At 51.1% G+C, this 15,873-nt stretch overlaps 1 protein-coding gene across 1 annotated transcript; it reads left to right on the top strand.

Moving 5' to 3' along the window:
• Positions 1–4,594: 4,594 nt before the first annotated feature.
• Positions 4,595–15,805, top strand: LOC149313338 (retinol dehydrogenase 11-like). Its single transcript, XM_089526486.1, has 6 exons — positions 4,595–4,754; positions 9,066–9,305; positions 11,480–11,569; positions 11,810–11,998; positions 12,784–12,893; positions 14,810–15,805. Exons 1-6 carry the CDS (start codon positions 4,595–4,597, stop codon positions 15,014–15,016), a joined length of 996 nt encoding a protein of 331 aa, XP_089382612.1. The 3' UTR covers positions 15,017–15,805.
• Positions 15,806–15,873: the final 68 nt, after the last annotated feature.

Below are 15,873 nucleotides of genomic sequence, written 5' to 3'. Positions count from 1 at the left end.
AGGAAGGACTTTGGTATGGCTCTCCTTCTTCTTGTTGGCTGTCTCCTTGGGTTCTCACGGCTACTAGCCACCTTCTTCCCCACCAGCCTAGCAGGGAAGGGGTTAGTCAAAGGAGGAGGAAGAGGAGATGGCAGCGGCCAGAGGCTTGTGTTGGGCCACTCTGGCTTTGGCCCAGAAACGTTGCCCTGGATCTGTTCCTTACTCTCTAGAGATAGAAATACTCTGCAGATGCCTAAGGACACCCTTGTCCATACTTTGGGTGCCACAACAAGGACAAAGGTGGACTATAAATTAAGCCCATAAATCCACAGGCTAATTCCTTTCCAGGAGAAAGAGGCCTTTGTACGACGGGGGTGCTACTCCCAGCCCTGGCTCCATCCTCTGGCCAAGACCCCTAGGGTGGTCACCCTGCTTTGGCCAGGCAGGAGGTATAGCTCCTTCTGTCCCTGTGGGCCAGGTGCCGAGGGGGCAACGCACTCTCTGGCCAGGGCAAGGGGTGGGAGGTCTTGGGGCAGGAGCTCTGCCATGGAGCTGGACAGTGGTGCCCCGTCCCTCTCCTCGAATGGCCCTTTCATGTTTGTTGATGACAAGAACTGAGGACCTCAGCCAAGGCTGCCTGTGATATTTACGTAGCACCATTCCTAGTTCAAAGTCAAGGCTGCGGCAGGAGTGGCTGGGGCCTTGACTTTGGGGCCCTGAGGGGTGGGTGAGGGGGTGGTCATGGGGATGGTGGGCAGGCTTCCCTAAACTCATGTCTAGAAATAATCTGTGGCTGAGGGGCACCTGCATAGTGGAAATCAGCAGTTGCTCTACACCTCCCTGCTGCTGAATACTGACACTGAGCAATTCTGGTGTCTTGGCCCACACTCCTGGCACCTGGTAGCTTGCCCCTTTGTGCCATGGAGGATTGCACCTTCCAGTGTGCCACAACTGGTCAATGATGGGAGTGAATCTTTCTGCCCAAGAGGCTGCCGCCATGGAGACCTGGCACCAGTGGGTCTCTTGCCCTCTGGGTTGCCATGTGGGGGTCTTTACAGGGCACTGCTTGGCTCCCAGGAAAGAGGGCTCATGGCTTTTCTTGGGGTCCAGCTCTGGGGCCCTTTTCCCATCCTTGGTTTATGGAAGACCCTCGCTTCCAAATGCAGCTGGGCTGCTGTGGCTCCTCTTTGGTCACCCCATTTCCCAACTCCCTGGTTATCTTTAAGTCTTTCTTGTATGGCTATATTTTGGGGGGAATATCTTCCTTCTGGGGATGCTGTGGCTTAGTGGTTGACACCAATTCTGACGATTGGAAAGTTGGCAGTTTGAGGCCGAGTGAGCTTCTGCCACTAGTGCTAGCTTGTGCCAGCCCAGCAGTTCAAAAGCAGGCAAATGCAAGTAGATAGATAGGTACCACTTTGGTGGGAAGGTAACAGCGTTCGGTGCAGTCATGCTGGCCACCAGATCACCAAAGTTGTCTTTGGACAACGCTGGCTCTTCGGCTTAGTAACAGAGATGAGCATCATCCCCTATACTTGGTTATGAGTAGACATTCATGTCAAGGGACTACCTTTACCTTTTTACCTTTCTTCCTTCCTCCTGCCCTGAGCTTTGATGCCTGTCTCTTTGGCCAGGTCCACTTCCACTGGCCTTTCTGGCCCATTGTGATGGCCAGAGCGGAGCCCCATAAAATCTGTGAGGCTCACCCCGCTTCTCTGGCGGGATGCCTCTGGGAGGAGGCCGGGGGAGGCTTGTGGGCTTGGCTTGACATGCTGATGGTTTACCTTGGGGCCTTTTGCACTCATAGCAGAGTTACCTTGAGAGCACTTTTCCTGCTTGGCTCCAACTCTCCCATTCCAGACCTGGGTGTAATTCCAGGGAGAGTGGGAGGACCATCTTGCTCTGGAACCAGACGCATTTCTGGGCTCCTTCGAGAGCCTTTTCGGTGCAAAACATGACACCTGTTTCTCTTTATAGCCTAAGCTTTCTTGGTGGGCCATGGGTATAGCTGGTGGTACCCAGCAGAGATGTATCCCAGGCCCTTCAGGGGCGGTGCCCGGCTTCCCCTCACAGCCAGTGACAGAATTGGAGGCCCAAACAAATTCTGTCCAGATTTATCCTTTGGCTGGCAATCAAGCCAAACCAAATCCCTGTCAGTGAACATATGGGGAGTCCTTGGGTTGGGTGCACACTCCCACCCCTGGATCCCCAAAGGCTGTACTGTGCAGATGCAAACAAGGCACACAAGTCGCCTCAATAACTGTGAGAACTTCACAGGCGGATTAGTAACAGGAAAAATGCACTCCCTGTTCATTCCCAGCCTTCCTATCTTTATGCAGCCTCACAATGCCAAGCAACTGCAAAAACGTAACCAACAAGGTCACTCATACAAGTCAGACTTCTCAATGCCACTGGGCAGCCGTTTGCCTTTGGCCATGATGCTAAGAAGGACTCTGGAACCCATGTGCCTGGATTCCTCTCTTGGATCTCACATGGACAACATTTACAGCTGGCCACTGGCGCTTCCCCTTATTGGCATATCTGCTAAAACCTATGCAAGAGCGTATAATGCAAAACAAAACTATACAGAACAGAAGAGAAATGTGTCACAGCATATAGAGTATTTAAAAACCATTGCTCTAGATCACAGCAGGCATCACATAGGAGGCATAATAGAACATAACAGAACAGGATCCTATTGCAGTAGTTTACAAGCGCACTGATAATGGGGGCTTTCATGCAAGAGGGGCTGCCAGCCGACTCCTGGTAAAGCAACAGCACACAAATAAGCGTGTTCATTTTCACTCACGTTTGGGGATAGCACACTATATTTTGATGATGTGTGTTGTACGCAGTGTATAAAATTGTTGTTCCCCACTTGATCCATGGAGAGAGGTGGGTAAGAAATAAATAAATAAAAATAAAATCACCATCATCATCATCATCATCATCATCATCATCATCATCATCATCATCATCGTGCAATCCTGCGGTTCATGATTTGGTGAGACACTAGAACTCTCTGGCAGAGAATTCTAAGTACACCTTGCTAAATATAAACCTCTGGATTCCACAGGATTCTGCCCCGGAGGTTAAAGAGGAATCCAAGTGGTATAACAGTGCAGTGTGAACAGGCCCCTTGTCTGGCTGCCCAGAGGAAGGACTGCAGGCGAGTGCATCTCTTTTGCCATCTCCTAGCTTTCTGGGGGCCATATGCTGCAGCACAGTTCCCCTAACAGAACATGTGACAAAGGCATCGAAGTTTATGCCCAAGGAAACCCTTGCTGCTTCTTAAGGCAGTATAAGGTTCTTTGCATTTCGTTTTGCCGCAGGAGACTCGGCACAGATTTTCTAACAACTTTGCCAGGGCTGTGATGGAACATCTGCAGACGTTCTGTCCCCTTGAACCCTCTCTTGGCTATTCTATCCACTCCATCATTCAACAATATTGTATCACATCACTAAGACCAAAATGTCTCTCCTTGGGCTGCAGTTGGGTTTGAGCTCCTTGCAAAGAGTGGTGACAGGAGAGATGTTGAAAACCAACTGCTGAGTTCAGATTTTAGCTTGCAAGGGGCTTTGTGGGCTGCTCCTGCTGGACAGTCCAGGACCTTGCAACCATTCAGCAAGGCAGCCAAGGCCAGGCTCAAGGGTGGATGCGTCGGGTGCGTGGGTCCATGTGCCAGAGCTCAGAGGTGGTGCGTTGTGTGTTTCCTACTATCTGCAGTGAGCCAGAGTGCTCCAAGGCCCATTTCCCTTCCTCCTCAAGACCTCTTACAAGGGGTTTGTCTCCCCATAGGACCTCTCCAGGGAGTCCCAGAAGGCTGACCATGTGTGAGGGTGCTGAAGACTCCCCTCTTCCATGCCAAGGGTGCTGTTTCCTCCCCCAGAAGACTCTGAATGCAGCTTGATTCCTTGTCCAGCTGGCTTTTCAGCATGCCTGAGTGACCCGCAGCCCCTGGCCAAGCTTGCTCTGTTCAGAGATAAGGGTGTCCTGCCTTGGCATGCCTGGCACACGGCTCGGTTCCAGAACCAGTTGAAGATGGCTTTTCTCCCTTGGTCCATGAGAGCCTTGGGACTTTGCAGAATGAGGAAGAAAAGCCAGTTGAAGGATGGGAAGGAAGCTGACTCAAATTTCTGGTCCAGAGGAGCGTCCAGCCCTAAAGCATCGTCATCTTTATCATTGGCTAAATTGGGGGGGGGGGGGTTTGATTCCTCTTTCCTTCTAAGTTTTATTGTTCCATCTCTTTGAACCATCACTTTATAGGGCTGGGCTCTCTCACCAGAGAGAGCCTCACACACCTGCTTTGGCTGGGATCCAGGTGTGGAATCAAGGCACCACATCTGTTGCAGATGTGGCACTTGTTCCAGCTGTGTACCCGAGAGCACAATTAGGCATGTTTTCCTCCACCTGACACTGGATCTGTTCCAACAGCTGCTGATGGGCTCGGGTCCAAGGGGAACCTCTTGCTCCTCAGCCCTGGACTTTCATCCCGCTGGAGCTCTGTGCTCCCTGAAGTGCCGCTCGTCCTCCTCCGCCTGAGCTGGCTGGAAGAGCCACATAGAGCTGGGTGGCTCACCACTGGCACCAGCCTACCAGGCCTGGATGCCAGACATGGGGGCCCTGGGGGCAGTCATTTCCCATCCCATCTGGGCCGCCTGCTCCCTGGTCCTGGCTGTGGCCCTCTGGGCGAGGAGGTGGAGGAGATGGAGCCCTGGCGCTTGCCCTGTGGACCTGAGTGGCAAAACGGCTGTCGTGACTGGAGCCAACTGCGGTGAGTTTCCCGGCAGGATGGGGCAAAGTTAGAGCAAAGGATGATGCCCAGGCTACAGCCAAGGTCTTTGGGAGCAATAGGGACCTAGTGGGCGCTGTGGCATGAGTGGCCCAGGATCTGCCCTCTGCTGTGCCTGGTCAGCATGTCCGCACTCCCTCCTTGGACTGGGCACTATGGGAGATGACCTCAGCCCTGTATGGCAGCCCTGCCTGCGGAAGGTGTGAGAGATGACCCAGTTCTCAGCAGCACAGGCTGCACAAGGTGCTGAGTGCAAGTCATGCCTTTAGCATCCATGCTAGGCAAGCAGGAAAGTGCCAGGGATTGGAAAGCAGGTGCCAAGCCAGTCTAGAAGGGTTCGCTGCTACCGATGGGTGGGGTGGGGGCATGGATTAACATTGGGTGTTTTTAGCTTTTATTTGTTCACGGCCTCCATTTATCTTGAATGCCCTACATTTTGAGGTGCCTTGTCCTCCTTTGCAGTTATGATGACATCTGCTCAGCCTGGTCCTGGCCGCATTGCGATGGTGGCACGGGAGGAGGGGAAGTATTTGGCATTAAAAGCACGGCGTGTTCTCTCCCGCATAGCTTTGAACCCAAGAGAGTTGATCCACTTATGTATTGAATTCGAATCACATTTTCCTCTCAGGATGGGATTCAAGGTGGCTTGCGATACATTTGAAAATATTAAGCTGAAACATTGGTTTACAAAAGTTTTAAAAAGGATTAAACAATATTTTAAAAAAACATGATTAAAAACAATTAAAAGCACTAAAACGTATATCTGGCCGTTGAGTGGTATCCGGTCAGTTCAGGGCTCAGAGTCGGCCAGAGTCCCAGGGTCAGGACTGTACAAGCAAAAGCCAGTTGACCTATAAATATTGGGGGAGGACAGAGATATCAGCCCCCCCACGGCCATCCGAAGTGTATGCGGACTGCGGATTTAGACCCTGAATCTGTGGGAAAAGGTTGTTATCCTTGGCCAAAGAGTTTTCCTCCCTTCCAGAAAAAGAGAACAGCCCAGCAGTCTGTCCCAGCAGCAAAGAGCAACTTTATTGGCACAAACCAGAAGTTTATACGCTTGCATTTTGACAATGCAAAACCGCAAACCCACTTGGATGGCAGAGAGAGCCTCCTGACTTCATTAGGCAAAAGTATCACTTCAGAATGAGTTTTTATCAAGCAGCAACAGGGCATTTGTTTCATCCATGCTGCACAAACGCAACAGTAAAGGATACAGTGAGCGGAGGGAGACGTAGTTCCCGGCAGCCCTATCTGTATTATATTAAGCGGCCAAGGTCAATTTCCCGTTCTTACAGTTCTGACCCACACCGTCAATATGGCTGGACTCTAGTTTGCTAACGATCATGGACTTTGGGCCTTTAAATGTGAAAATGTCTTCTTCATAGAAAATGACACCTTGAGAACAACTAGGTCTTTAAACAGAAGCTTGATGGCCATCTGTCAATGGGGATCCTTTGGCTGAGAGTTCCTGCATGGCAGAAGAAGGGGGTTGGACCGGGGGGCCCTTGGGGTCCCTTCCAACTCTTATGATGCTATGATTCTAGTCCAGCCACAGCTAAAAGGAACTTGGGAATCTTGGTTTGAAGTTAAATTATTAATATGGTCTCAGGAGTTTGTCTACAAACCGGAAGCAGTATCTGTTAATGTCCTCCATTAATTTCCAGGCCTCCATTAATGACCAGCCAGAAAGTGAGGTCTTCTTGGCTCTTCTTGCTCTAAAAAGCATTGCCCATACATACAGCGCACCCCTTGACTTCAGCTCATTCTCTTTCTCCCAGTATAATCCTGGACTGGTCCTTTCCATCCCTGGACTGGTCTTTCCATTCTTCCATCCAACCCACAATTGCGGCATCACAATCCCCAGCGCCTTTGCCTGACATCCTGGTGGTGCTTCTCACGCGCACAGCATCCCTTGCGCAGGTGGCTGTATGTCTCGGCCATTGCAAAATGGACACGTCCACATCACAAGTGTGACTGTTGCACGCGCCGCTGGGCATTTCTGGATGGCTCGTCAATGCCATCAGTGTCTCACGTGGTTCACTGAGTTTGCAGAAAACAGAGACTGAACATTGTCCGATGCACAGCCGGTTGCACAAAACTGATATTCGGCAGAAAGGAGGTGGAACGCAACCGCCCCTTAACCGTGCGATTGTAGATTAACGTTGCGCTAGCACAATGTGGGATTGATTTCTTTCTCTATCTAGAGCAGGAAGGTTGCAACACTATCGACAGGTTCTTTCTGCAAATATTTAATGGGAGAACAAAGCCCTGTTGTTTGTTGGCAGACTTCTCCAGGGGCTAGTGTCACATCTCGGTACAGAAGGAAATCGAATGTTAGATGCCTCCATGTTTTGGAGAAAGAGTATCCCTTGAAGGTTATTAAAGAGGCACAGGACAAAGTTCGCAGGTTAGATCGGAAGAAACTTCTGTTTGCTTCCAGACCCAAGAGAGCAGCCGAAAGGGTGGTCATGCCACTTACTTTCAATAGACATTCAGAGGGTGAAGGAACGCATTGTGAAACACTGGCACCTGCTGGAAAACATGCCAGGATATGAAAACAAACCGATGTTTGCCTATAAACGTACTCAAAACATCAGGAACATAATAGTACGGGCAGACTTTGGTTTTCCAGGTATACAAGAAGGAGGAGGAAGGCGGAGCCGGAGGAGGAGGTGGGTTGGTGCTGCCCACCACTCCAGCAAGGGAATGAGGAGGCGGGTTGGTACCGCGGCCAGCCGCGTTAGCGGCAATGGCTGCAGGAGCGGGCCCCCAAAAGCGGGATTTTCCCAGCAGCCACCAGGATATGGCATCCCTACTCCCATCACCAGACCATCTGGTTATATAAAGGCCTTAGTGAGCAATACATGACCATTGTTGCTTTTGAACTGAGTAGAGACACATTGAGTTGATGAGCAGATGCAATATATTTTAAATGGTTATAGGCCACTGAGGAAGACTGAGGTCGAAATGCCTCTGGCCTTGAGGTTTTAATATCATTTTAGGATTTTATGTTTGCATTTGCACTACTTTTAGTGGGGTATTGTTACCCTTTGAGTAACTTTATTGACTTTCCTGTTCCAGGGTCTGATAACTCTGGCCTTGAGTTTGGATGCTTTGTACATTTTGTGCAATTGCTCATTTTTCAGTGGGGTATTTGTACCCTTTTTGAAATTATACTGGACTCTCTATTCCAGTGTTTATTTGATGCCTTATTTCTGTACAGAGGTGTCTTTTGGTTATTGGACGTGGGTTGCATTTTACACAGATTATTTTCTTTGATAGAACCCTTGAGTTTGGTTGTTGTGTGTTTCTGGGTTAACGCCAGGCGTTCGTAAGCACATGGGAAGCAGCGAAGCCCAGCACTGGGACAGCTGGGTACAGGACGGCCCTCCTCTTCCCCATCCTTCTTGGTCATGTCTGCTGTTGCAATCAATAAAAGACAGAACTGGAAGTTAGAATCATAGAATCAAAGGAGTTTATCACACTGGGGCTGATTTTGTCATTAAAGAGAGATTAAAGGGCATTTAAAGCATCCCGCAAATAAAGCAAAAATGGCGAGCAATTGTGCGAATGATTATCATACACAATTGTGTAAATGAAGTGGTATCATGGTCAAGTTGTATGCATTGTCACGGAAATCCTGAAAGTAAAAAGTTGCGCGTTAATGCTTCTTTGTGACCACTTTAATGGTGCGTTTTGTGCAATGTTGTGCAAAATCGTTACGCGTAATTACATGAGTTTTGCGGGATAGTCACAGGATAAACTCCCGATCTCCTTCATGTGATAAACTCCATAGAGTTGGAAGAGACGCCAAGAGCCATCCAGTCCAAGCCCCTTCTGCCATGCAGGAACTCACCATCAAAGCATCCCTGACAGAAAGCCATCCAATTTCTGTTTAAGAACCTCCAAAGAAGGAGACTCCATGGCACTCCAAGGCAGCGGCTTCCACTGTCAAACAGCTCTTACTGCCAGGAAGTTCTTCCTAATGTTGAGGTGGAACTTCTTTTCCTATATTTTGCGTCCATTCCTCCATTGGGTCCTGTTCCCTGGAGCAGCAGAAACCAAGCTTGCTCCATCCTCAGTGTGACTTCCCTTCAAATACTTGGATGGCTTGGATGGAGTCTTCCTTCACGGCTGAGGAGAGCTGGACTGGGTGGCCTCCAGTTCTGTGATTCTCCAGCAAGGATGTGTGTCTGGATTTCTGGCAGCAAACACTCTTTGGGTGGAGTGCGGAGGCCTGGGGTCCATCTGTTTCCAGATCAAAGCATCAGCTGCCCTTGTCTCCTGCAGGGATCGGGAAGTTCGTGGCCCTTGACCTGGCGCGCCGGAACGCGCGGACCATCCTGGCCTGCCGCAGCTTGGAGCGTGGCCAGGCTGCCCTGGAGGAGATCCGCAGGGCCACTGGGAACCCCCAGGTGCAGCTGCGCATCCTGGACACCAGCTCCATGGCCTCCGTGCGGGACTTTGCCCGGCGGTTCCTGGAGGAAGAGAAGCACCTGGACATCCTGGTCAATAACGCAGGAGCCTCAGGTAAAGGCCTTGGGGGCCAAGGGCCAGGCCAGGGACCAGGAGGCGGCAGGAACAGCCCCAAACAGCCTAGGGCCAGGGGCTCCTAGCTGGCCTCTGGGCAGCCACAGTCCTTCCTCTGGTGATGCCCTTATCGGGTCAAGCAGAAGGGGCAAAGTTCATTCCACTGCTTTTCGACACTCACTGGCTTATTCATCACACAAGGATGGTAAGAAATGATGCAGAGGAAGACCAGTGAGGAGTCACAAGTCTGCATCTTGTTTGCAGGGTTATTGCAAGAGGGCTCTTGCAATGCCTGACATTTTTAAAGACCTGGCAAGATTGGGCTCACTGTGCTCTGCCCAAAAAAGGATCAAGGGCCTCTTGGAGGCAGAGAGAGACCCCAGTCTCAAAGGGGCTGCAAATGGAGCAGGAGGGCGGGGCGCTGGGCCTCTGCTGCTTTTGTGCCCAGTCTCCTCCAGGTCACAGGTGTGTAGCCTCTCCTTTCCACCTAAGACCCTCTCCCAGTTACAACCCAACTGCAAGCAAGACAGCATCTTGTTGTGACTCTAACAGCAGCCCATCTCTTCCTCTGCCTGGTTATTTAAACTGCCTTTGGCCGATGAAGAAGCCGGTGGGCTTTGAAAGCCAGTGCATCCCATCATTGGCCTGGTTAAGGTCTCACCTCGGAGTGTACTTTGGAGTCTTTAGCCCCGGTGGTCTTGCCACACATGGAGGGTCTTAGGCAGGCAGAATGGGACTGACAGACAGCAGCCATAATGGAAGTTTTGCAAACAGACGGAGCATTGCTGTCCAATGGCAGAGCTTTGCCCCTTGCTTTCTGCCAGCTCTAGACAGCAACACATCAGTCCTAGAGGGAAGCCAGATGATCCCAGACCCCTGCCAGCGCTCCCTCCTTTCCTCCCTCCCTCCCTCCTTCCTTCCTTCCTTCCTTCCTTCCTTCCTTCCTTCCTGGGCTCTCCTAGTGAGGTACCAGTGATGGAGAGGAGAAGGACCCCTCTCTTGCAGACCCTGTTTGCAAACCTTTGTGTTCACCCCACACACAGACACCTGTGCTGCTGCTTCTACAGTTGCTCCAAACTGGAGCCTTGCCAGTCTTGAAGTAAGCTGGGCAGTAGCAGAGGTTCCAGCCAACCCGGATTTGCTGCAGGAGGAACAGGGCTAGGATCCAGAGCGGATTCATCATTTCTCCCATCTGTGGACTGTCAGCCATGCAGCGGACCGCCAGAAGCAACCTAGCTGAAGTTTTGTGCCCCTTCTTAGGAACTGCGGAATGGAGCCTAGGGATCCCTTTGCACCCCTTCAAGGCTGGCATTTCCATGGGGTTTGTGGTGACTCCAGGATGAAACAGCTGCTTCCTACAAACATGGAACCGCTTGACTGGAGGAAGCCCCAAGGGCCATATAGTCCAACCCCCGGCAAGCAGGAATACGCCACTAAAGCACTCCTAACAGGTGATGGCCATCCAGCCACTGTTCAAAAGGCTCCAATGAAGGAGAGTCTGGCAGCTTCCAAAGAAACCCATAGTCTCATTTTTGAGCAGCTCTTAGTATCAGGAAGCTCTTCCTAATGATCAGTTAAGGCAACTAAAACAGTGAAGGGTCTGGAAACCATGAAGCCCTATAAGGAACAACAGGGAGCTGGGGATGTTTAACCTGGAGAAGAGAAGGTTAAGAGGTGATAGGAGAGCCCTGTTTAAGTATTTGAAGGGATGCCATATTGAGGAGGGAGCAAGCTTGTTTTCTGCTGCTCCAGAGAATAGGATCCAGAACAAATGGATGCAAGCTCCAGGAAAAGAGTTTCTTCCTAAATGTTAGGAGGAACTTCCTGACAGTAAGAGCTGTTCGATGGTGGAAGATGCTCCCTCAAAGATTTTGGTGGAGTCTCCTTCCTTGGAGGTCTTTAAGCAGAGGCTGGATGGCCATCTGTCAATGGAGATGATTTGATTGAGAGTTCCTGCATGGCAGAATGGGGTTGGTCTGCATGGTCCTTGGGGTCTCTTCCAACTCTAGGATTCTATGAGTTAGTAGAACTTCTTTCTTCTCATTGAGATCCATTGGTTCACATCCTGCAGCGGAAACCAAGTGTTCTCCAATCCTCTATGTGACGACAGCCTTGAGATATATCCCTCATGCTGCCTCTTCTCCATGCCTTTGTTCTGCTATGTCCCTTTTCAGGTTTGCCGCACACGGTCACCGCCGAGGGCCTGGAGCTGACCTTTGCCACCAATTTCTTGGGCCCCTTCCTTCTGACCAACCTTCTGCTAGGTGAGGCCAATGGTGTTCTCTCCCCACCCGCCATCGCAGCTTGACCTGGGATTGTCAAAGGGGATCCAAGTCCCCCCTGTGAGGGTGAGCAGGGTGGGTGGCTTGCAGGGTTACAGCAAACGCTCAGGCCAGATCCCTCCTCCAGCAGGAAGTTTGTGGGGTCTTTGCTGCCACAGGGTTTGTGCAACTCTGTTCCACCCCAGAAATGCCCCTCCTGCAACTCTCTCCCGCTCTGCACAGATGCCATGAAGGCCTCAGCACCCGCTCGCATTGTGAACGTGTCGTCATGCATGCATTACTGGGGAAATCTGGACCTCAAGTTCCTGACTGGAGAGGAGCCACTGAAGAACAGAAGCCATGTTTACAACAGCACCAAGCTCATGAACGTGGTCTTCACGGCTGAGCTGGACCGGAGGCTGCGGGGGACAGGTGGGCACCTCTCTCCCTGCGGCCGGAAACGCAGACGTATAGGCTCTACATATACTCTGCTGGGCCAAAGGGTATAAGTGGGACCAATCTCTGCATCAGACGACTGAGATTTATTTTGTTTTAATTTAGAAAAGGGTTTCCAAATGAGGATCTGGGAAGGTCTGGGCCAGTGGCCTTAGCATCTCGTTGAGGTAAATTGGGGGAAGTCATTACTAGAGACGCCTCTAAGTCTTGCTGAAAAGGACTGACATGTTTTCCATCCCTCGCTCACTGTTTAGAATTCATTGAAAGTGTCCGCGAATGTTTGGGCAAGAGCAATGTGGCAGAGAGCACTGTCTGCCAAGACTCCCCAAAGGCCTTTTTTTGTAGGGCTGCGCAACCAAAGACTCCTCAGTTATACCTGCAGCAGTTATGGGGTCAAAGAGGAACTCTTCTTATGCGTCAGGAAGTGAGCAGAGAGAAGGAAGCAGAGAATGGCTAGTTCTTGGAATGGAGGTATAAAGGCTGCATTCTTCAATGGCTGCAGCTCTTGAACCAGACCCAAGGGCAGCCCCACACAGAGTGTGTTGCAGTAGTCCAACTATGGACAGGTTGCGCTGGCAGGGTGATCCCTATTCGTTAAAAGGTCAGGGCAAGTGAATGCTCCTGATTTCCAGATGTTGGAACCAGGCATGCAAGAAACATGATGCAGCTGGCAATCCTTTCTCCACAAGCAGTTTCCCTGGAATCACCCTGTTCCTTCATTCCTGCACTGAGTGCAAATCCTGTCCCATCTTCCCTCGCAGGGGTGTCGGTCAATGCTCTCCATCCCGGAGTCATCAAGACGGAGATCATGCGCTACTACAGCTGGTGGCACCGCTTGCTTTACAGCATCCTTGGCTTCCTTTTTCTGAAGGTGAGGTGGGACGGAGCAAGGCCCTCCATGGAGGAGCCACGGAGATGGGGCAGAGGGTTTTGCAGCTTTTGGGAGACTTCAGCGGGAGCAGAAGGAAGGAAAACCAAAGGGCAAATGAACCAGGAAGGGGTCAGGATGAGGAGGGCAGAGAAGGGGTGGCGATTGGGCAAAGGGGGCCCTTGTCCATGGCTATGCCACTGGAGAACATGGCAGCACCTTCTGGGTGGTGGCTGCGCCCTCCAGGGAAGGCTAGTCTGGAAACTATGAAGCCCTAAGAGGAGTGACATAGGGAGCTGGGATGTTTAGCCTGGAGAAGAGATGGGGCAGAGGGGATATGCTAGCCCTGTTTAACTAGTTGAAGGGATGTCATATTGAGGAGGGAGCAAGCTTGTTTTCTGCTGCTCCAGAGAATAGAGAATAGGACACAATGGAGCCATGGATGTAAACTACAGGGAAAGAGATTCCACTTCAACATTAGGAGGGACTTCTTCACAGTAAGAGCTGTTTAACAGTGGAAAATGCTGCTGCCTTGGAGAGCGGTGGAGTCTTCGGCTGCATTCACACCAGGGAAACAACCTGGTTTGGCACCGCTTTAACTGCCCTGGCTCAAGGCTATGGAATTGTGGGAGTTGGAGTTTGTTCTGGGCCCCACAACATACTCCAACTCCCAGAATTCCATAGTCTTGAGCCAGGAGGCTGAAAAACGGTGCCAAACTGGGTTATTTCTCTAGTGTGGATGCAGCCTCCTTCTTTGGAGTCTGTTTTTAAATGGAGCTGGATGGCCGTCAGTCACAGGGAAGACTTTGAGGGTGTCTTCCTGCTTGGACGAAGGGGGTTAGACTGGATGACCATCTGGAGAATCCTGGAGCTGCGGAGCTGACCCTGTGGCCGCTCTCTGCCCAGCCAGATGTCCTTTTGGTGATCCCCTGTGAACCCCACTGACCTCTCCAGCAATGGGGGCCTCGAGGGCCAGAGTGAGGCCTTTGGACGAGTGGGGTCTCCTCTGGGTCAGCAATACAAGGCAAGCAAACTGGGAAGCCCTGGGGCCAGTCTGTTCCCTGGGTTTCTGGACCACCTTTCTCACACTAGTCCAAAACAATAGGGAGGGAATGGCAAAGTGTCCCACACTACGTATCCCAAAGTACATGTAATGAAAAATTAATAAAGATACTGGAAACCTTTTGCATCAAAATATATTCATATGTGTTTACAGCAACAACTAATAATATGACAGTGAAATATTAAATCACCAAACATCCAGCTACCAATGAAGTTGCTAATGAAAAGTCCCACCTAGTCCAAGTCTTCCAGCGTTCCAGTATCTTTGTTCATTTTTCATTACATGCACTTTGGGATACATAGCGTGGGACTAGTGTTAGTGAAACCCTCCTGCTGTGTTTGGTTCCACCTTTCTCACATCCGTTTCATGTCTTCAGGTGTAGCTCTGGATGGTATGCAATAAAAACCAGCCAGAACATCAGTGTGAAATAATATAAAACAGACAATTTGCACAGGCTAAAAGGATATTAAACATTTTAAACCAGGCAGGCAGGCTGATTTAGCTGTCGTCTTTGCCTGGCAGAGAGTCCTCCTGCTTCCCTTGCAGGGGTGCCTAGTGGTGAGAGCCAAGGCCTTGCCCCACATTAACCTCTGGCTGCTTGGGTCAAAGAGGAACCATGTGTGCAGGGGGGCTGCCAGGGAGGGAAGACCCCCTGAAGACTGTGAAGTATCCCTTTGCTTAAATGGGTGCTCTTCCCATGCCTGGGGGTAGCAAGAGGGGCTGGGGAAGGGGTATGGGCATGGGGGTCTCCGTTTGACCCCAGTCCCCCCCTCTGTCATGTTCCTTTTGGGAAGGGTCTTATGCGAAGCCTCCTGCCCCCGGTCTGGCCCTGACCCTTTCTTCTGGTCTTCCCCAGGGGCCAAGAGAAGGAGCCACCAGCACCCTTTATTGTGCCGTCTCCAAGGAAGTGGAGGGCATTTCGGGCAAGTACTTTGACAGTGACTGCAGCCTGGCCTTGCCCCTGGCTCTGGCAGAGGACCCGGCCGTGGGGCGCAAGCTCTGGGAGGCCTCAGAGAAGCTAACAGGCCTGGGAAGAAGGGGGCCACAGGTGGGGGACAAATAAGCACCCCCCAAAACCTCAAGGCCCTGGAAAGCCAGTCTGGGTGCCCCAAGGCCCCTGAAGGGCAGGAGAGGCGTCTTCTGGGCCCTTGGAGTCCTGCTGGGTGGGTTGGTTTGCTGGGCATCTTCATGGCGTTTCTGACTTACAGCAACCCTAAGTCAAACCTATTATGGGTTTTCCTTTGTAGATTTCTTCAGAGTAGCTTTGCCTTTTCTCTCCTTAGCAGCTGAGAGCATGCATTGCCCAAGTGGTTTCCTGGGGTTTAGCATCAGGATTCAAACCCTGGAATCCTAGGTCAACAGTCCAATCGCTACCCCACACCGGCTCCAATATGGCAGCCCCCTCCAAGGGTTTTTGCGGCCAGGTTTCTCCAAAGGAGATTGCCACAAAGTGCCTTCCTCTCAGCATGAGAAAAGGAGACTCACCGAAGGTGACCCAGGGGTTTCCAGCCAGAGCCGAGATTCAAATCCAGGTCTGCCAGAGTCTTAATCCAACACTCAAAACCACTAGACCATGCTGCCTCCCTTCCTCTGGGTTAGAGATCCTCAGATGTACATTCCCTTGTCTGAAAATATTTTCTCTGCCCATCCCTCCCCTACATTTTTGTCTTTTGCTGTGCTGTTAAGCATTATGATTTATAATCCAATGGGTTCACCCGCCTTCATTCAGGCAGATTTAGCCTTGGCAGCCCCTGGCCATAGGCAGCGCAGTTGTGGGCTGGGGCTTTGGGCTGGGGCTTGTGTGGCCGATTCGCAGGGGAAATGCGGGGCTTAAATTGGACAAATAAACTTGTCTTGGAATATTTCTTCTGAGTTCTCTGGGTAAATCTGTTGACAGCCAGGCCAAAGAAAGAGGAAAGG

Source organism: Sceloporus occidentalis, unplaced genomic scaffold, assembly GCF_023333645.1.
Source record: "Sceloporus occidentalis isolate IW3139 unplaced genomic scaffold, rSceOcc1.0.p SCAF_5, whole genome shotgun sequence".
Lineage (NCBI taxonomy): Eukaryota > Metazoa > Chordata > Lepidosauria > Squamata > Phrynosomatidae > Sceloporus > Sceloporus occidentalis.
Note: the sequence above shows the minus strand (reverse complement) of the source record. Positions and strands in the feature narration are given on the sequence as shown.

Bases quoted from the DNA above. Each gene is read 5' to 3' on its own strand.
- LOC149313338 (XM_089526486.1), top strand. From the start codon at position 4,595: ATGGGGGCCCTGGGGGCAGTCATTTCCCATCCCATCTGGGCCGCCTGC. The intron at 11,570-11,809 runs GTGAGGCCAATG...CGCTCTGCACAG, and splicing joins TCTGACCAACCTTCTGCTAG to ATGCCATGAAGGCCTCAGCA. The intron at 11,999-12,783 runs GTGGGCACCTCT...CTTCCCTCGCAG, and splicing joins CCGGAGGCTGCGGGGGACAG to GGGTGTCGGTCAATGCTCTC.